The sequence below is a fragment of the Diadema antillarum genome, unplaced genomic scaffold (assembly GCF_040938485.1).
Source record: "Diadema antillarum isolate AM-2024a unplaced genomic scaffold, OU_Dant_1.0 seq00001927_RagTag, whole genome shotgun sequence".
Classification (NCBI taxonomy): domain Eukaryota; kingdom Metazoa; phylum Echinodermata; class Echinoidea; order Diadematoida; family Diadematidae; genus Diadema; species Diadema antillarum.
In genome coordinates this window covers 304812-326814 of record NW_027272590.1, presented here as the reverse complement: position 1 = coordinate 326814, position 22003 = coordinate 304812, and the positions used below count along the sequence as shown (strand labels likewise).

At 38.5% G+C, this 22003-nt stretch overlaps 1 protein-coding gene across 1 annotated transcript in view; it reads left to right on the top strand.

The window, feature by feature from the left end:
• The window catches only part of LOC139713220 (protein Wnt-7b-like), a 33178-nt gene extending 23557 nt beyond the window's left edge, over nucleotides 1–9621 (top strand). Inside the window, exons 4-5 of the mRNA XM_071624965.1 lie at nucleotides 2087–2457; nucleotides 9148–9621. Of these exons, the coding sequence (XP_071481066.1) occupies nucleotides 2087–2457; nucleotides 9148–9621 (845 nt within the window). The remainder of the gene's footprint in view (nucleotides 1–2086; nucleotides 2458–9147) is intronic.
• Nucleotides 9622–22003: the final 12382 nt, after the last annotated feature.

Sequence of the window (22003 nt, the reverse complement as noted above, 5' to 3'; positions counted from 1 at the left end):
GAATTCGTTGTCAGGACCAATAGAGTTTTTGCACCTTGATCCACAACACTGACAAAGTTGTGTAGCCTACGTTCCTCAATAACGCGCCATCATCATTATCACTCTCCCCCCCCCCCCCCCTCTTTTCACACTTACACACTCCCTCTCGTCCACTTTCCTCTTCTCTTCTTTTACTTTACTCTGCTCTTCTCTTCTCTCGAGGAAATTTAAGGTAAACAGCGCCGCTGGTTACAATTTTTTCATAGCTAATCGTGCACTTTGCATTCCTCGTTTGCTTTATTAGGTATATACCACAGATTTTTTCCCCTTTTTTTCCGGAGCCCACTGTTTGTTAGTGCTAATTCTAAACCAACACCGCCGGCTATGATTTCCTTATGCGGCGATTATAATTCTGACATATTGCAGAGTCAACCGATGTTGTGAAACCAAATGATAAATATTGATCGGGAACAAGGTCGCCAAAGACCAGAAATTGATATGTCTTTGTCGTAAAACGCGGTTGTACTTTATAATATGATAAATTAAAGCGATAACCTACTCTGGAGTAATTGCGAAGCTCACGGGTTATATAGCTTCGGGAATGTTGATTTTGTCGAATTGGAGAGTCCGAAGCCCAAGGTCGCCATCTTGACGGTCATCAAAGTTCGTGGAGGGCGCACTAACCCGACCTATTTGATGTCTGGACTCGGGCGACAAGGAAATTGAAACATACTAGTACTGTAAATGACTCCGTGCGTGGTCTTTGATGCGAGATAAAATTCACCATGAAGTCCTGAGCAATATTTTGTGTGCTTCTGCTAACCAACGATGCCTTGATGATAATATCCATGTATTTGGTCCACGTCTTCTTCTTCTTCTTCAAATTACTCCTCAACGTTCCATTTGGAACCAAACGAGGAGGAATACACCTACACGTGTTCCTTTCTGGTCCGCACTCCGAAGTGGTTCTATTCTAAAAGCGCAGTTCCATTTCGGGTCCATTTTGAACTTTAAGGCCCGAATTCACGAAGGTGGTACAATTGAAACCATGGTTTAAACCATGGACAATTTGTACGAAGCGCCAAGTGTCGCATGGCCGATTTCGTTAAGAAATCAGTCATTTCGACCACAGAATGACCATTTCATTGACGAAATGTTCATCTCGTTAACGAAATATTTATTTTGTCGACGAAATGTTGTCATTTCGTTACGAAATGGCTGATTTCGTAACGAATTAGGCCATGCGACACTTGGCGCTCCATACAAATTGTCCATGGTTTAATCCATTTGTTTCAATTGTACCACCTTCGTGAATTCGGGCGTAAGAATTCAATATCAAGCGTAAAAACAAACAAAGAAAAAAAACACCGAAAAAAAAGTCTAAATTTACGGAATGATAATGTTGTGAGCTCATGTCCGTAGTATACACGTGCCATTATGACCAAAATCATCGTCTTGTGGAAAAAGTAAAACTGCTTAACTTTCTCAGTGTCTGATTTGAAGATTGTATACTTGTTCAGTAAAGTCAACATGACATGAAGTGTAATTTTGCTGTATGTTAAGAACAACAAAAGTAACCAATGTCGATATTAGAAACGGTTTATTTCGTAGTTTAAAAAAATAATGTAAGTTGAAGACATCATCGCCTAGTTCAGTTTGCATGTATTCGATGAATTATGTGGGGCGGCTGTGGCAAGGTGGATAAGTCTCCTGACTCCCAATCGGAGGACCGCAGTTCGAATCCAGTCCAGTGCTTTTATACGTCCTTGGACAAAATGTTTTTAACCCACTAAGTCCCTTTTGATCCCAGCTCTCGACCCAGGTGTATAAATGGGTATCTGGCAACGCTAGGGTAATAATAATGGCAGGGCCCTCTGGTAGAGCAGTGACAACACTGAAGAGACTACCCTGGATAAAGAAGACCATACTGTTATTATTAGGGCCTATTACATGATTTTATTTTTAACATTCAAGAACTTTCTTATTCTATGACCGATTTCGTTTCAAATTCTACCATACGTTTCGTATGATTTTACTCTATCGGTTGTTAAAGCAACTCGAACATCGTGTAAAATTGTACCTTAAACTCCACTCTCTTACTTCGCAGGTAACAAGGAGACCGCGTTCATCTACGCCATCACCTCCGCGGGCGTCGTCTACTCCGTCACCCGCTCTTGCAGCCTCGGCAACCTGACGGAGTGCGGGTGCACGGTCGCTCGTGGTCATCCGGGTGACGACGTCCTGGACGATGCCGAGGAGTGGAGGTGGGGCGGCTGTAGCGACAACGTCGATTATGGAATGGCTCTCTCAAAGAAATTTGTCGATGCGGCCGACCGATCGTCTTCATCATCGTCGTCATCCAGGTCGTCTTCCTTGTCGACGTCGGGGCCGCCGGCCGCGCCCACAAACAGTCGGAAGCTGACGAGAGAATCCGAAAAGCGTGTCATGAATCTTCACAACAACGAGGCGGGTAGACAGGTAAGGTCAAAGGTTAATATTGTCAGGGACTAAAAGTCACATGAATGTTTTCAACGCTGACAACTGATTTTGGAAAGAATGAGAGATATTTATGTGCAGTGTACTGATGGCAAGGATAAAGCAGAGATAAAATATGCGTGGCGTCTCGTGTCATCCCCGGAGCGGTTGTGCTGTTGCGTATACACCTCTAATTCTCTTAAATACCGCGTAACAGCCTCAATGTGTCTGACATTGCTGACATTGTCTTTTCTCTAATTATAACTTCTGATTTATTTTCCTTCAAACTCTTTTCTTTTTCCTTAAATTCTTCCCCTTCTTCTATGAATCTGGTACCTTTCTTTCGTCTCTTTCGTCTTCTTCTGTTGCTTCTTTTCTCAAGTTCTTTTTTCCCTTTTTTCTCCTTCTGTATCCCCTATTTGTGATCCTATTCTCCTTTTTCTTTACCGTTTTCTTCTTTTACTGTTATCTTCGACCTCTTCTCATTCCTCTTCCACTTCTTACTTTCTTCTTCCAAACTGTTTCTCCTAACTCTTCTTCTTCTTCCCCTTCTTTTCATTTTTTCCTTCTTTTATTCCTGGCTCTATTTCTTGATGATGGGGGATAAGTGTGATCAGTTTCAGGCCAACAAAGGATGATGTAAACGCAATAAATTGGCGTTTTAGCCGAATTTCGTGACCTCATATTGCACTCACGAAGTCATTGTCAAAGACAATTTGCGGCTTGTACAGGATCGCGCGTAATTGACGGAAACAAACGGAGCACGTGCTCGCTGTTTGCCGTGCACAAGCGGTTTTACGCCGTAAAGTGATTAGTCATGCCAGTATAAGACGGTTTAGTCCGTGCGTTTGTGTCGACTACTACTATGTCTCTGTGCTGATCGTTTGTGTGTGTAAAATTTTTTTTAATATGTACTGCATATTCATTGAGAACATGGTGTAATGGGGAATACCCTGATGACACTTAAGTCGAATTAGGATCTTCTTGGGTATGATGAACAGATTATTTCAGTATATTTCGCAAATGTTAATTTGAACGCAAAAAAAAAAAAAACATGTTGAAACAAAGCATGATGTGTAGCAGTGTAAAAGTAACTTTCATCATATAACATGTGTTTGGTTTTTATGAGAAACTGCTTCAGAAGTTTGACATGGGAATTTACTAACTCAAAAGAATATATTTTTAATATTTTTAAACTCATTTTACCTAATACCCGCAGCCAAAATTCATAACGTTTTGTTGAAAAGTTATATCATGCCTTTGATTCAGTTCTTGCCTCGTTTTGACGAAATAATGCGACAAGGAGCGCAAATTCTTATGATCTTTCCTTAAAGGGCCTTGAACGAACATGAAATCGAACTGAATTTTATCAAATAATGTTTATGTTAATATAAACAATATTAGCTGCATGGTCTTACATAACACCCATTGTCTGTGTAGGGGTGATGCCATGGACTGATTGCCGGCGAAAGTAATCGTTGACAACTTCAAAACAAGTCAAAAATCTCCGAGTGACACGATTGGGTGATGTTTGTTATTCCATAGGTTCGTTTATCCAAAAATGAAATAAGGCTCGCTATTCCGAATCACACAAATTCCACATATACCTAGATATTCGTCCAGTGCATCCGAAAATGGAATAGGGTTTGTTGCATTATACCGAAGGTTCGTTAATCCAAATATGAAAAATATAACCTCCGGAATAACAAACCTTGGGAATAAGGAACTGTAACCGACAAGATTTACCGTACTTTATTTTTTTCTCTCATTGATAGCGGTGTTAGAGTAAACTATTTCGGAAACGGTCTACTTGCACGATGTTGATGTTTGTTCCTAGATATCTTAACGACAGCATAGATATTATGACGACAGCATGCTATGTTAAACTCTTGCAAGTTGAAGCGTTTTTTCGTCATCAGAACATCATTTCGAAACAAAGTCGGCAAAAAGTGGACGATGGTTGGATTCGAGCCACGACAATCATGTTTAAACCCGCGTCTTTAAGCTGCACGTCACTGGCCAATAAAACGTCATTTTAAGACTCAGGTGATTATGTAAATGTAAGAACACCTGCATGGTGACGCTGGAATGCAAGATAGTCGTGTTTTTCCTTCGCTTCCTCGACGTTTTCATGAGAATCTTCGGTGTCATTTACGACATACACGAATATTTACTCACTTGGATGACACCACATGATGTGCTGTTATACTGCAGTGTAGGCGGGCCGTTTATCACATGTTTGAAATGATCGGGATAAAAAGAAAACACCCATTGTTACCATTTCTTTAAAAAAGTCGCCGTTGAACCCAACTATAACTGATTGGTCAACTTTCTATTCTTATGTGCAAAATGAAGATGATTATTCAAACCATGCATTGGTCAACTTTCTATTCTAATGTGCGAATGAAGATAATTACTCAAACCATGCATATATCTATATCTATATCTATCTATACAATGAGAAGTTGAAAGGAGCGGTAGGCGCAGCTAGATGTCAGTAGGTTTAATGGCCGAGCTTTCGGTCCGTCAGTGGACCTTCATCAGGGCTGCCTCAACAGACAAGATAAATTAAATGACTCCGTACAGCATCACTCTGCTTTAAACATTTTTTTTTTTGTGGGATGTAGGATTACAATATGTGTTGAATACACTTGAAATCATGGACTTGAGTTGACTTTGAAAAGAAAATCATATCTTAGTATCACACAGTAACATATAATATATAACATACACAACCTACTATGATATTATAGGAGACACATTGACATAATATTATTCAGAACAGATTGTTAGCCTAAGCTATGCAATATCGTCATACTGCTAGGTCAGTAATCGGCAAAGAAATGTTGAAAATACGCATTACATACAGATTTTATCAATAATTTCAGAATTAAATCAATGTGTAGCACTCTGACCTTCATACATGTATATGCCCAGTCCTGTTTATATTATGGAAATGAAATAAATTTGAATCTTGAATCTCGTTTCAATACAAAAAGCAACTACGGAATATTACAAATTTTAATCTACAAGTTCCAGCTTACGGTCATAGCGATGAACTCTTGAGTGGACTTCTAGGATATTTAAAGAGGGGGATGGGGGGGGGGGGTACCTCTATAACAAATTCTCAAAAATATCGTCCGATTCGCGTGAAGATAAAATTTGATTTCGGTTTGGACAGTTGCACCATCCGCCAGTTTTACGGCGTGACTGAATGCTCGCTCAGATGTTGCCGATCCGGCAACCAACGGCGTTGGAATCTCTAATGTGTTTGTTGTGGTTGACTTTTTATGGAGCAGTCGCGTCACGGATGAAGTACTCTAATACAAGTGTAGTATCATTTTCAGATTTCATAAACAGCTGGGTGAAGGAGAGTGGTCATGACGTCATTCTGACTGTCCCACTTCCGGTGATGATTCGTTTTAGTCATATTTTTGGGATATTAATTGTTTCGTGGAAATTTGTAAGAAGCGTACCAAAACTATTTCATCGCATATTTTGGTCATTGTTCATTCAATTCCTCTTCCGATATTCGATGCCACAGTCGCGACACAGGAACAATGCGTCCCTATCGTATGGGAAAGAGTAGGAAAATAAGTTTGAATCTGTGTTTAGATATTGAACAAGCCCCCCTACAAAAATAGAAGAGACCAAAACAATGCAATACAAAACAAACAACACAAAAAACACTGTTGTTAATCCCGTTTCGTTTAGCATCTGCGCGAGGATATCTTTTGCGCTGCACGACCGGGGACCTACAGGCGAGTTTTGGCACCGGATGCCCCATGCCGATTTTAAAGTCGCAATTGACATACTAGTCTTGTACTCTACGGTATCTCAGTTCTATCCATTAATGTTCTTTTTTTTTTTTCATGTCATTTCGCTGCATGTAATAACACGACAAGAACTAGGGTTTGTTTGGATCAAAGACTTTTGCCGCCAATCGCGCATAAACAGGATAGCGGGTGAGGCTCTTAAACGCGCGACCAAGGCCAAGCGTGCCCGAAGAGAACGGCTTGCAGACGACACGTTTATAATGATATTCTGCACATGCATCCTTCTTGCTACCATCACGCCATTTTCTGGTTACAGTACCCTTGCCGTTAGCTACAGCTTTGCACTGAATAAGAAGGTTATCGCATGTTAGGGAGCCGTGTCACGTTCAGAACCTATTTTAGCATTGCGCTTCCTCTTACGGCAAGAGAAACGACCCCCCCCCCCCCACACACACACACACTCACAAAAAAAAAAGATGATAAATTATTGATGGTGATTACGGGAAACGGGTGTTGCTTTCAGCATGTTGGTCAGTTGTACATGCTATGTGCTAAATAATGCCGGTGTAATTTTCATTTGCATTAGTGACCCATATGACTGAAGTTAATGTTGAGGGATAACAGAACAAATGAATTGTCATCTGCAAGAGGGTTGATGGTCTAATATATTATAGTACAGACTGAAACTGATTGTATGACTGATATTAATCTTAATTTTGGGGTTAACCGAGTGCCTCCCTTACTCGCAATAATTGAATGTCAAACTCTTGTTGCTACAGTTCCCGGGAAAGATAGAGTTCTGGAATATTGCCGCGAGATTCTAGGAAGTTTTTCTTTTTTTTTGTTTTTGTTTGTTTGTTTGTTTTTTTGTTTTTTTTAATCCAGTCATCACTACAAACTGTATCTCTGTCTGTCTACATATCGATCTCCGTAATAGCTATTTGATCACAGGATTTTCAAACTAGCAGTTTGTAGGGAGAGATGAAACTATGACCTATCAGTACATGTAGCTACATCATTTAGTGGCATGCTTATCGATAAAGGGCACGAGCGTCAAGATTATTTGGAAATCTTGACAATTCTTCCGTCATGATCCTCTTATGTGGTTACCTATAATGAGGGTTATTTCATTGAAAAGAGAGTACCGCTGCCCATTTCTGACTCGATTAATCTCGGCTTTGGACAGCGTCCGTTCAATTAATCATAGCACTCGCATTCTTCGGCCTTTGTTGGTCGAACGGTCGCGTGAAAGAAAAACAAAACAAAGCAAAACACTGGGGCAAAACAAAGCCATGCAAGCAAACAGTGAGATGTCCCCGTTTCGGCCCAACGCCAATTCAAAGGTGTGGGACCCGCTGACTTAGCGCGTCATTAAACACCTTGTGTCGGGAAGGGTAAACAGGGGCGAAGTTTAATGGCTTGTACAAATCCTCTTACAAGGCGATGTAGAGAGCTAACGTTCCTCGTAAATTGGGTGCTCAAGTGTGATGTACAAGAAGAGAGTAGGGAAGAACGACAACTTAGTTAAAGCAAATTCTCCACACCTCCGTGCCAAACGATGACGAAGATGAAAAACTCGAAAAAGATGCATTTTATGTTCCGACCTCCCACGAACTCATCCTTAGTGCTGGTTATCTAGTGACTACACTCAGCTCCATGATGACGTAGCTCGTATTTAATGAGTCATTGGTTTTTGGAATTAATCAGGTTAAACTCATCATCATTTTACCTACATAGCTGCATTAAGGAGTACATGTCGCATAAGACAGTGTCTAAAAGTTGCATGAAACATTATAATTCCAATCTGTAAAGGTAATCAAATAAATAGAGACTGTCGGTACACACTCTATCTGTATTGTTTAACTTGTATCTTAGCGACAAAATAAAATGTTTCATTGCATGAGACAGTGACTCAAATGTCATTTTACTATAAAAAAACCATGTGGAATTAACATTAAAGTTTCATTGACTTTGACTGAAATGTTTAAGTATATTGAGTAGCAGATATTTCGTCATTCACCATTCCATTAGTTGGCACTGATAAAGGAACTGTCTCTTAAATTTCTCTGTAATGTAGGTTGAGCCTCTCTCACGGCTCGGAAAATGACATCCACTCCCACCCCCACCTCCCCCACCCCCCCCCCCCCCCCCCAAAAAAAAGAGAGATGATATTAACAATCAATATGCCTTGCTGATTGATAGACAAAATTCATTCTGCCGGATTGGTAAACTTGTATCATGGTGCCTAATTTGCTTCGGCTATTGGTAATTTATACTTATCTTTTATATATTTTTCTACATAAATGATTTTTTTTTCTTTTTCATGGTATCATCAGCATTTTGACAGAAATTTCCACTCACATCAGTTGATTATTGCAATTTTAGATATCTTGAATCCACAACCAGGCTTGTCATACAGTTGCGCGTTGTACCGACATCACGCTCACTTGGCGTCTGGTCACAACGTTGATAACGCCAGGACGCCCTCCAACGTTTGAATATTCCCATCAGCAAGACACAGGTGGCGCTCTAGCATAATTTGCAACAGTCGGGAGTACCCAGGTTGCCAACTAATTTGTTGGGTGCCTGGAAATCGAGAATCGGTTGTCGATAGAATTGGCATGACCGTGACGTCAATCTACGAACAATAAAATTCAATCAAAGCTTTGTTTAAACCTTGAGTGACCTAGTAGGTAAAGCTATCGGAAAGTTATGATAGAATTTTGGAGGTTTCGGAAAGAGTGGACTTTTAATTGTAAGTCCACTTGTACGATCAGGGGATGCCAATTCAAATGACAGCCATAAATAGTACTTGCATTTTGTGTACATTTCTTGTCTTCTTTGTCTGTATAGTTATATCAATATGACAATCATATTCACATGCTTGTTTGTTCGTTTGCTCACTCTGTTTGCACAGATAATGAAGATCAACATGAGAACGCAGTGTCGGTGTCACGGCGTATCGGCCTCGTGCTCGATCAAGACGTGTTGGCAGACGATGCCCACTTTCCTTGAAGTCGGCGACATCATTAAAGAAAAGTACCGCTACAGCTTCGAGGTCATCGTCCGGAAGAAGAAGAAGCGCCCCCAGCTCCGACATAAGGCCAAGCGCAATCGACGATACCCCATCGCCGACGACGACCTGGTGTACATGCAGCGCTCGCCCAACTACTGCCGCCTCGACCAGGAGCGGGGCATCGTCGGGACGACGGCCCGAGAGTGCAACCGCACCTCGATGGGGTCCGACAGCTGCGACCTGCTCTGCTGCGGCCGAGGCTACAACACGCAGGAGATCCGGCGGGTGGAGCGCTGCGACTGCAAGTTCGTCTGGTGTTGCAAAGTCAAGTGTAGGGTGTGCGAGACGGTGCAGGACATCTACACGTGTAAATGAGACGCGCAAACTACGCGCGCGCCCACCACAAAATCTGTTACACCTTTTTACACTGGCAATTAACCTGCTATCCAACACTCAGTGACTGCTGTTATACGCTGGGAAGCCATGGAACATTTTGTGTAAACTCGTTGCGTTGACTCGTGAGTAAAAGAAGAGACACACAAGTGAAGCGTTTGCACACCAGGGGCAAATCTGCAAGTACTGGGCATGATGGTGGAATAAACTCTAATAGGCATATTCCATGGTCAAATCTATAATCGTCGTAGACTTTTACTTATGTATATTGTGTTGAAAACACTCCTTTCCAGTTGTGAGTTTTTGTCGTATAGTTATTTTGGTTTTGCGTTTTCCTATAATCATTGATATGACATCAACGACCGTCACACGCAACTGCTCTTGAAAGATGAATCTTTCATGTCCGTGAAACAAGAACACTGCAGAAGAACATTCATTCGGTGAATTTTCATTTCATTTGCATTATTATATTATCACTGTCATATATACGCGTCATGTTTGCAGAGAGTCGGTAGTCCACATTGAAGAAATGGAAAGATGCCATCAGCGATAAATCGATTGGATCTTTTTGTCCATGGTTCTACAAGTACATAAATAACATACAATAAGGCAGAGCAGTGTAGCAAAGACTTGATATATCACGTCTGCTTGTTGGACGAAAACTCATACACTGTCTGACAACCTTTGCAAGCAATCACTCGATAATAATTATGCTACACTAAGGTTGCAGAGATGACGAAGAGGTCAAACTTTGTGTGACGACAACCAACATCTAAAACGATTCTGATCTCGATAGCATGCTGGACGAAAGAACAATCGGCTCCACTATCGATATTATCACAGTGCTCTCTGCAGACACCGATGGATAACGATGAATCGTTGTTAAGTGTCGTTCAACAGAGATTGGTTTTCTTTCAAAATTAGATGAGTTGACTTTGAGCAGTTTCACTTGCTCTTTTTCAAATGATAATCTATGAAATATACAGCCAGTACAACATGATATATCACAGATTAAAAACATGAATAAACCGCAAAACATTATCATTCATCGCAAACAAAACAAAAAGCAACGGATGTCATTGACGCAGTCGTATTGTTTCTCGCCTTTGTCAAAAACAACAACAAACAAATTTTGTTAAACCTTATGAAATCTGCGATAAAGTCATATAAGGAGAGACATAATTCAGTTCAGTTCAGTTCAATTCAATTGACATTTACGTCAATTCGTCCACAAAAACCGTAACAAAATACAAAGTATATATTAAACAATGGTTATTCTAATTCTCATCTACTTCCTGATTTCTTTATGTCTATCACATAGTAGTGATGCAAGCTTCCTTTCTACCCTGTGGAAAAGCTGTCAGGGGTGTGGGATATGAAAGTTAGAAGGCAGTATGATATGGGATTGCAAATAAACAGAAAGAAAAATGGGCTGAATGATGAAACTCAAAGATGAGACTATGCCCCTGTAGTGAGAGCATGCGTAAATGACGTTCGTGTACGCGGTAATCGAATGTTGCATAGCGAATAATAACATGATGCGAAAGGAATTTTGATTACTTCTCCACATTGACAATACGACGTATATTCTAGGTGTGTATGAGGTACTCGTGTGAGATGATATAGCATTTTGTTATTTGAAGATTTTATTTTAATCCGTTAAGCATTATGGTTCAAACGCTACTAGTGATATTTGACTAATGCTTTGTATGACACTTGTAACACGGTGCTTCGGAGATTGCGAAAGTACTTCATAATGCAGTGTCAAATCAATAGTATGATAAAACAAATAATATATTCGCCACATACTTGTGTTGTTTTACTATCTATGTAAAGAAATAGGAAAGTAGTAATCCAATTCTAGAGGAATGGGGAGATATGGAACATTTTATTTAAGTATGTACTGCCAAATGTGCAGTTGTCAAGGTTTGAGTTGGTATGACCATTCAGGGCGTACCTGCTGAACGAAAAAGGTATTTGTACTCTCTGATTACCCGTTTGTTATCGCGTATTTTTCTTTTATTCGTTTACGCTTGATGTCGTGTGAAGCATACAAGATATATTGATCGTGTGTCAACTTCAATATGTCGTCCGCATTTTCTCTCCCTCTCTCTCTCTCTCTCTCTCTCTCAATATGCATGTACATGTGACTTGTCCTTAGCTCTTTAAGTCCTCTGCTCGTGCTTTATGTTGGCAAAGAAAATGCTGTGTTAGAGAGAGAGAGGGTTGACGATATGACGTATCAGAGTAGAGCTACCGTATAAACTGTTGAGACATGCTAGGATTAGAGAGTAACCATCAAGGTTTCTTTGCCTTTTTTTCCCCCCAAGTGCCTGTGCTTTTTAATGTTGTTGCTTTCTGATAATATTATTAGCTTGACAGAAAGAAGTATTGTTTCTCTTTGTAGCTAAGTGCTTGCTCATTCTAGCTATTCATGCTTACTATTAGTGAAATGCTTAATTTGATAGATATCTATATCTGCATATATGTGTTTCTCGCCTTAACAGAATTCTGCATACGCGAAGCATTATGCGACATTATACTGTACATGTATATGGTTTATGTACATATTACATCTAAATGATATGCATTACTTTTTTTTTTGTCCTTACGTGTAAATTGCCAATTTCATAATACGTCGCTTTTTTGTATCAAGAATAAATTATTTTACCTAATTTTGACTGTCTATGACTTTTTTGTGAGTGTGTGAACTTTCTTCTGAGCAAATTGTTATATGCTTTATAATTTGTCATTCTTTTATGGTCTGCATCAAAGTTGATAAAAGTAATGTGATGGATCAGAAAAAAATATTAACAATGAAAGAAAAAAAATATATATATACACACACACACACACACATATATATATATATATATATATATATATATATACGTATATATATATGTATATATATATATATATATATATATATATATATATATATATATATATATATACAGGGCCAAAGGTCATACTTTTGATATTGGTGTGTGGCCTGTGGGTTGCGTTCCTTGACGGATTTTATTTATTATATTTTATCTTATTGGCAATATGCCTTTGATAATCAATTGGTTTTGTATATACATATAATTTTACAACAGCACATGAGAGCGGTTGTTTAATTTCATTTAATCACTGTGCTTGCTAGAGAGTGCTTCACAAAAAATAGACCGTATTTTGCAAAAGAGATAGTGAAATATTTCACGTGTGATAAAAACAAACAATACGAAAAGAAAACGTTTGTTATATATAATCCATAAAATACTTAGTTCAGGCAAAACATGTGCAAATGGGCCAACTGAAAGTTAGGGCCTAATTCACATTGACATTCGTGAAATTCATTCAAAAGCCGATTCTGACCTCTGTGCAGTGTTCATAAAAATATCAATAATCAATCATTATTAATGTTATAATTAAAAATAAACAAATTAACAATCAAACGAAAGATTTGATCGAAGCCATCAAATTCCATGATACAGACGCTTTCAAAAGTCAGCTGTGAACAACAGTCACCTTGTGAGAGTTACAGTCTCGAATGTTGTTCATTGTAGGTTGGGGTTTGAAAATGAGCGATGTATTTGCAGGTTTTTTTTAAAGAATTTTAATCATCATTATAATGATGAGCGTCTCAAGTAGACGAATGTTTTCAAGTTCTCCAGCCTGCAATATTATTGACAGTAGAGGGAGCTGTAGTCTTTAAAGTGGAGGGGAAAGGAAATAACCGCCTGCTACTCTCATCTCGTTTATTTTGTGGCAAAATGGGAAGGACAGCACATTCAGTTCAAATTGAATCAATTCAATTATACTTTATTTTCATCAAACAAAAAGTAATACATAATACAAAGAATGCATTTGTCATTTCATATTGTTCAACAATTTGAAAGAACAAATGATTATATGAAGAGAAAACAATGAACACTTTGCACTGGTGACAAATAGCGATGGAAAAGGGTGATCTAATATCCTTATACGGGATAGTACATTAGAAACGTACCATTCCGAGCCCCTTCAATTTATACTTCCAGAAATATCACAAATTGGAGAAGGAGGAAAAAACAAACAAACATTATCAAATAAGAAATGTGAACTTGACAACAACAACAATAGCTACTACTACTACAACAACTACAACAATAACAGTTAGCTGTAGGTTAATGAAGGTGAGATTCCTCGATTAAATCCTCTCCCATTTAGAGGCTTGACATTCTTTCCTTCAGATTTAGGGAGGGGAATATATTTCAGTGGTGAAACCGAAGACTGTCCTTACGGACGTCTGGCCTAGGTATTAACAAGAAAACAAACAAACTTTCCAAAAAAAAAAATTCATCAATCTGAAACAAGATGGTTCTATCAAACATAATTTGTTTTAAATCTTTAGTACCATTTAAAGATTTTTCCATTACATTTCCAACACAGCAATGAGATATTACAAGCAATAAAGTTGTGAGGTTTGAGCGCAAGTTTATAACTGTGACGGACAACGGGATACGGATCTTGAGAGTCCGACCCTCATTTTTTTCAGTCAACACGCCACTTTTACGGTTTTCACGACTCGTAATCAATCGAAGTATGCAAAGAAGGGAAAAATCTAAACATTGACCAAGTGATTTGAGACAGGGATTATCCCTTAGATTAAAAGAAAAACAGCAAAATTTGATGATGAGAGCCTTGGTCGCGGTACGTCACATTCAGGCACTGAGGGCGCCCTATATAAATTGTTACAATCTACATTGCTTCGCCAGACCGGTGGATCGTGAAAGGAAACCAAAGACCAAATATTATAAATGTTATAAGTGAAAGCAGCATTATTAGGAGAACGCATCATTGAAATGTGTGAGGAAAATCGGACGATCCGCTCAAAAGTTAAGAATCTTTGAAGTTTCGGTTCCGTCATCGCCGGATAAGGAAACTACTTCATGAAAGGAAGAAATCGTTAAACAGAGGGGTGAAGATATTATGAGGTATGATTTTCCTTAATGTTCGTCTCCCTCTGTAGATCGCAACTTCTGATCTACATTTTTAACAAAATTGTCTAAAAACAAGGAACAATATACAGAAAAAATAAGGAGAATTCCACAAAATGTAATTTTTCTTGAATAGAGCTACTGACATAATGTTAAGAGTAGTATTATTTCCCTGTTTTCTGAAAGAGGTAAGTCAAGTGCTCTTTCATAATGCTGAAAAATGAAAACAATGTGTGGAATTTACTTTCACTTTTCTTTATATTGTTGCCCATAATGACGTCATGAAGCGTAAAAGTCTTCTTATCCAGTGATGACGGCACCGAAACTTAAAAAGTTAACTTTTGAATCGATTGTCCGATTTTTCACAAAACTTTTACTGATGAGTTCTACTAATATTGCTACTTTGACTCAATCCACGCTCATACTTAGGCTTTGGTTTCCTTTAATGTGCATGACAGAGGGTGATAGTAACAAGGTAAAAACAAAAAACATTCGATAGCAGTTCGATTCGGTAACTTTGGAACAGTTCCGAAGGTACGCAGGATGGGCAATCTGCACAGCTTTTTAGCATTCCTTCCCATTTCCAGCTTTTTCGTATACTTAAAATATTCTGTAAACTTATCTTGTATTATGTATTGTGATGTAATTTATGTATTCAACTTCTGTAAAATATTCACATGTTTCTGTTGGATATGTAAAATAAAAAAAGATAAATGAATGAATGAAATGAATGAATCTTACTTGCACCCAACCAATTAACGTGTATTATTTGTTTTATAAATGGTGACGTAGATCATTGTCGTTTGATTACTTACACTATACCAAGACCCGTCATAATCATTCGCGTTGTATACAGTCCAGTCCAGGCCTGTCTGCTGCAACGGTCTCAGGAATCTCTAGTTATTTCAGGCGAGTAAACCGTAAAACATGGCAAATCCATACTTGATACCCTTCTTTGTACTAGCAGAATTAGTTACATTTTGTCATCTATTAATAAAGACTATCATTTCCATTTGAAACACGATAGAAAGTGCAACAATTGAATTGATAGGAGAGCAACAGAGTTATAGTGGTAGAGGTATCATGAAGATGCAGGGGGAAGTTGCAGCGAAGCTTCAGGCTTCTCTTGGGCACGAAACTTTGCTCCATTAGGATGGCTTGAATTGTTAACAATTTTCCTCGCTTTCCCATTTGCCACTCATTTTCAGATTTTAAGTATCTTTTTTTTTCTGTTTGAGCAAAAGTGATGTTTTCTTACTCACTCATGTCTGCGTTGTTACTGGCATTCATTCATCCTCACACGCTACGTGACTTCAATATTTAGTAGTGTTTGTTAATACACATTGATTGAGTACAATCTCTCATTTAATCATATACTTTGGGGTTTCCAAAGCTCGATTATAACCAGGAAGGAAGATATGAAACTGAAGTTCAAAAATAATCATGTATGTTGATGAAAATCAAACAAACAATATCAGGATGGGGTTTGGTGTCTTTTATCAATATCTTCACTCGTTCCCTTGTTATGTGTCCGTAAAATGAATGATAAATGTTTCACTCTCTGCCTTAGAATTGAACGTTTTACCATTGCTCAGCTGGAACGTTCCCTTGGGGATTCTATTACTCGGTAATTGTCTGTGGCTGCACATCATTGCGACAGAGTGACTAGCGCTCGAAGCCCGCTGATGCTGATGAAATAGCGCCCTCTTTTAACAGAAAACCACACTCTGCAAATTGTCTGCCATAAACGCCAGCGATCTACTTCGTATCGAATTTGTGGCCGATATTCAAAGACTTCATACCTTCGCTATCCCGCACCGCTTCTAGCAGTCCAAGCGATATCGTGATTAGGCGCAAATACGTTTGTTAAGACTATCTACGTGATAACCGCACGGCACGCCACATGGCTTCCGAAAATAAGAATTGCTCTTTTAGGAAATTTATCTTGCAATCTATTTCAGATTAGCAGAAACGTGCACAGAATCAACTCATAGGCACATCGTCGGCCACAATGACAAGTTGTTTTTGTTTTTGTTTCTTTATTAGCATTTAAGTTTAGAATATTTGACTCATATATAAGGGGAATCCCATGAGCGGTATGACCGAAACGGTTTATCAAAGTTAGATCAAGTACTGACAACCAAGCCATCACAACTTTCTCGCTAGCAGTCCACCCGTCCTCCAGAGTTTAAGGAATCTGCTCACCGAGTTCAAGAATTGCTTGGGATAATGAAGTAGGAGCCTACTTTTCCATCCTAAATAGGCATTGCCTTATTAAGAAAACATAATAAAAACAAACCAAACAAGCAAAAACAATAAAACAAAAAAGTAAATACAATCAGACGATAAGAATCATTGGGTTGTGTTTTGCTTCTGTATTCCAAGGACTTTATTTCTACACTTTCTGTGAATAATAGTTTATGATATTATACAAATGTACCGAAATGACAAAAAATTAACTAAGTACAGAAATAAACGAACAAATAAACTGAAGTATGATCCTGCATTATGACGGGACATAGAATCGGTATGACTATTGTCTATAACAGCTAGAAAAAGTACAGATGGTCGCCATATAAGCTTGACCTGCAGGAATGTTCGGCCTTATTTAGTAGATAGTCACGTACAAGGGGACTGTATGTATCATAAATTCTGCTTGAGGTTGTAAAGTGTAGTAAAGTACATGTGGTGCTTATTGTGTGTGACTGTGCTTGTGGAGGCCGCACTCGATCCTCGGACATACACAACACAGTTATATAGATTATATAGCGATGTATCACCAGCATATATATACATATTTATATATCATACGTACCGATGTGTTGGCTCAGTGAGTAGAGCGGCTGCCCTCACAATCGGGAGGTCGTGGGTTCAAACCCCGGCCGCGTCATACCAAAAGCCGTTAAAAGATGGGAGTTGCTGCTGCCTTGTTTGCCGTTCAACAGTTGAAAAGGTTAGAGCAACGTCGATCTGGCGCTGCTCAGTGGCTGCCGGGCCCACGATCAATTGGGCAAAATGAATTTCCATTCTTGGACAATAAAATTTGGAGTTTATATCCAAAACAATTATTATTATTATTATTATTATTATTATATTTGAGATTGATGTAAATAATTTAACAAATTATTGTAGGAGTTTCACTAGAATTAGACATGAAATAGGAAATTCATGGAAATTTAAAGTTTAGCGTGTTTGTTTTTTTACCGACGTGATATCAGTCGCAACCACAATCGCAAATCATCAGAAATGATGATAACATAGCCTAACAAACATTTCCATTGGTTTGAACACAAACATATTGTTTGTGTTTCTTTAATCAATAATTTCTCAACTACAACTCCGTTACACAGTAGTCTTCGTTGCCAGGTCATTACAAGAATGAGATAATTTGATTCGAAGGATACAACTCATTCTCATTGATTTTATGTCAAAAGTTGAAATGCGGTGCATGAAGGTTGATATCCGCACCTCAACGGGGAACGTAAAAGGATGAATTTACCCAAAGCATAATACATACGGATTATATTGCAGTAATATTATTATATTATGTTGCAGCTGTAGGAACTTTATTACTGTCAGATCGTGTGTTTTGTTTTGAACATTGTGAGTGTCTTGAGCACCCATGGGTGGATATGTTGCCTGCTATATGTCTATATTACTATTATTATCACTATTGTTATTATTATTATAAGTAGTAGTAGTAGTTGTATCATTATCATTATTATTATTATTATTATTATTATTATTATTATTATTATTATTATTATTATTATTATTATTATTATTATTATTATTATTATTAATATTATTATTATTATTATCGTTATATCATCATCATTATCACCATCATCATCACCATCATCATTATTATGATATCAGAAGAGCATTATTTTATGTGTATTGTAGTGTATTTTGTGGACGATCTGTTGAGAAGTTATGACTTTGTAAAAATTCAAAGAGCTATAGTAATGGCGCCTGACGATAGCACAGTATGCTGAGATTTGAAGAACAAACATTTGGCTATCGATAGGTCTCTGTACAAGCTTTTTCATTGCATAATGAATAATGCACGTATCTTAACATCTGATATTTTGAAGAAACGGAGGAGGGGGACACGGGGCATCAGAGGGTCACTACCATAGGGTTTCACATTAAAACAAAATGGCTTGCAAATATATAATGATCGTGGGAATTATGTTTCAAAGTAATAGATTACATATTACAAATCATTAAAAGTGTAGCTTTTAACCATAGAGTTACATACTGTGTGTTTGGAGAATACTGCGTGTCTTGTATACATTAGATGATAGATTAAATTAAAGAAATAGGGGGAGGGGGAGTTTAGGAAATAGTGTAACTAACTTGACAGGTACATACTGCTTGTAGAGTGTGTAAGTCTGTGAATGTTTATTATATCAACCTCACATCAGAGCAGCGTGGACGCTGGGTCGGTTCGATGTAGAGTCGATGATTCCTGTAGTTAATGAATATAGGATGGGATCAAGATTGGCTGAGGGAGATAATCATTGGCAACCTCCATTATTTCCTTTCTCCGTGACCCTGGTGCGTCTCTTTCGCACTACTTCATATAATATTAGCCTTCCTTCAGAGTGTCATGGTCTTCAAGCAGTATTAAATTTCGCGCTTAGTCTTGGGTACAGCCTGTCTCAGGAAACGTCAAGATTTTATGTCGAGCTTGAATCTTTGTTGAATTAGATCTTTAATACAGAACTGGTAGATAAAAGGGGAAAAAAAAGCTTAAAGGTATATCATTATTTAAGAGCAAAATTAGGAAGGCTCAGTCAAGAAACAGCTAGAGAATTCTATCCTCGTCATCTGCCCGGTGAAGAAAATTAGAATTACATTACAGAAATAATGCACTATGGACCATTTAAACCATGCTGAAGTTAACAATATTGAATAGCAATGCGTTTGTGAAACATGAAAATTGATGACGTGGTATATAGTCCTTTTGCATACATTGCTCGTCCAATTACTTGAGCATTATGGATGCCAATTTCTAGTAAAATAACTGTTGCCGATATCATCATGAATTGGCCTCCTGTCTAGAACGGCCACCATTTTGTCTCCTTTGTATTGTGTAGTTGCAGAAGGTTTTTTATTGATGTAATCATACATACACACACACACACACACACACACACACACACACACACACACAGACACACACTCACACACACACATACATGTATATATACATATATATAATACATATATATATATCATACATATATGTGTGTGTGTGCGTGCGTGTCTGTGTGTGTGTGTCTTTCTGTCTTTGTGTCTGTGCATGCGTGTGTGATACGTATGTATGCATTCGTGTTCATACACGTCTCCAATTCGTCTGAGGAACGAAATACGTGTATCTAACTCACTGCATTTTTCTTTTTTTTTCCTTTGAAACGTGACCAAGGGTTTGATGTCTTGATATGGCATTATTTGCTATTGTAAACTGGCTAATTTCTTTTCTAATGAGGTTTATCATTCTATTACCTTAAATGATTGTGATTGTTTGATATGTTGAGTTCTAGTGTGTCTTTAGAACAACAGTGAACAAATCTGGTATACATCTCCTTCGTACAAAATTTTCCATTTGTCTGTCCATCGAACAAATCAGTCAGCGTTTTTGATAAATGAACAGTACTCCCAGCGATTCGCAACTATCATACAGAAACAGAATGGCGGATTTTTTTTTTTTTTTTTTGATTCGCGCGTGATTTGTCTGGATGGTAATGGGGATGCAATTTCTGGCATCATACCCACGTGGCCACTGTAGACAGGTGGTCGCTATATGACTGTTTTACTGAAATTCTCCTTAGCACCCCATCCCCTTCCAGAACCGGCCAGACTGAATACGAAATACGAGTATTATTCAGATTCGAGTCGAGGAGGTAATCATGACCGGAAATACTTTCGTTTGGGAGACCTATTTCACGGTTTACTATATCAAGACAACAGTTTCGTATGTCTGTCTGTCACACACACACACACACAGACACAGACACACACACACACACACACACACAAACACACACACAGACACAGACACACAGACACACACAGACACACACAGACACACACAGACACACGTACACACATACACACACGTATACTATACATTCACTGTCACATGTACTTTCTGTCTGTCTGCTCTCTCTCTTCTCGACGAAAAAAAAATGACCCCCCCCCCCCCCCCGATGAGATCTTCATGACGCCAAAGAGTTGGGGTAGGTTGTCCCGAAGTGGACGCTCGTTGCGCTTGGTCAGAATTTCAAGTTGAAGGGCGATCTTGGGGGGATCGATAATGCTTCGATCTAATTACGGGTGTCCATTACAAACAACAGAGACAATCGTAAAAGGACGTCTAGAAGGCTATGAATATCGGTCAGCGTCCTTCTAGACATCTTCTTCTCGAAGTTAATTCTGTTTTTTTTTTTGTCTATGGTCTTCTTCACTCTCTCTCCCTCTCTCTCTCTCTCTCTCTATACTTTTTTCCTTCCTTTTCTAAATCATAGAACACTTTTATGGCGAAGAATAGAAATATCCCTCAAGTTTGGAGAGTACTTGATGTCGTCTACCGCTGACCAAGTCCGGTTTCAGTCAGGCTTGTAAGTAGCAGCCACCGTGTCCTTTCTGCTCGCTGAGTGAGCTTTTTTTTTTCCCCTTGGCGCCACTTCAACCTAGGTAGGCCTTCATGTATAGGAATACTGTCTTATCAAGACATTTGGTCTGCGCGTGCGCAAACTGCGAAGCTGTTGGAGATACAACCTGATACAATGTAAGCTCATCGTTTCAACTAGATGAGATACGTTACAACTTTCTAAGGTGTCATCCAACTTCGATGTAAGTGGATTTGATTTTAGGAGTGTATGTGTGCGTGCAGTGTGTGTGTGTGTGTGTGTGTGTGTGTGTGTGTGTGTGTGTGTGTGTGTGTGTGTGTGTGTGTGTGTGTGTGTGTGTGTGTGTGTGTGTGTGTGTAAGCAAATGCGCATGAAAGAAATTTACGTTTTTTATTCGCTGTTTTTGTGACCTCAATAAGGAGGTGCTGCACGATGATACTTTTTTTTTTGATTTTGCTTTGTCCTTTTGAAAATGTTATACGGCAAAGCTCTCACTACACACACACACATATATATATAAATATATTTATGTATATATATATATATATATAAATATATATATATATGTTATACAATTACTCAGTATCATAACGCATAGAGGCAAATGAAAGATAGATCATCCACTTTCAAGATAACTGTTCCATTATTTTCATCACAGGCACCTCTCATATCAAGAGAGAAATTAGTTGTGATCGAATCAAGTTACAAGGGAATTTAATGAAAGGAAAGAGGAATATTATACCATTCACAGTTACAGAA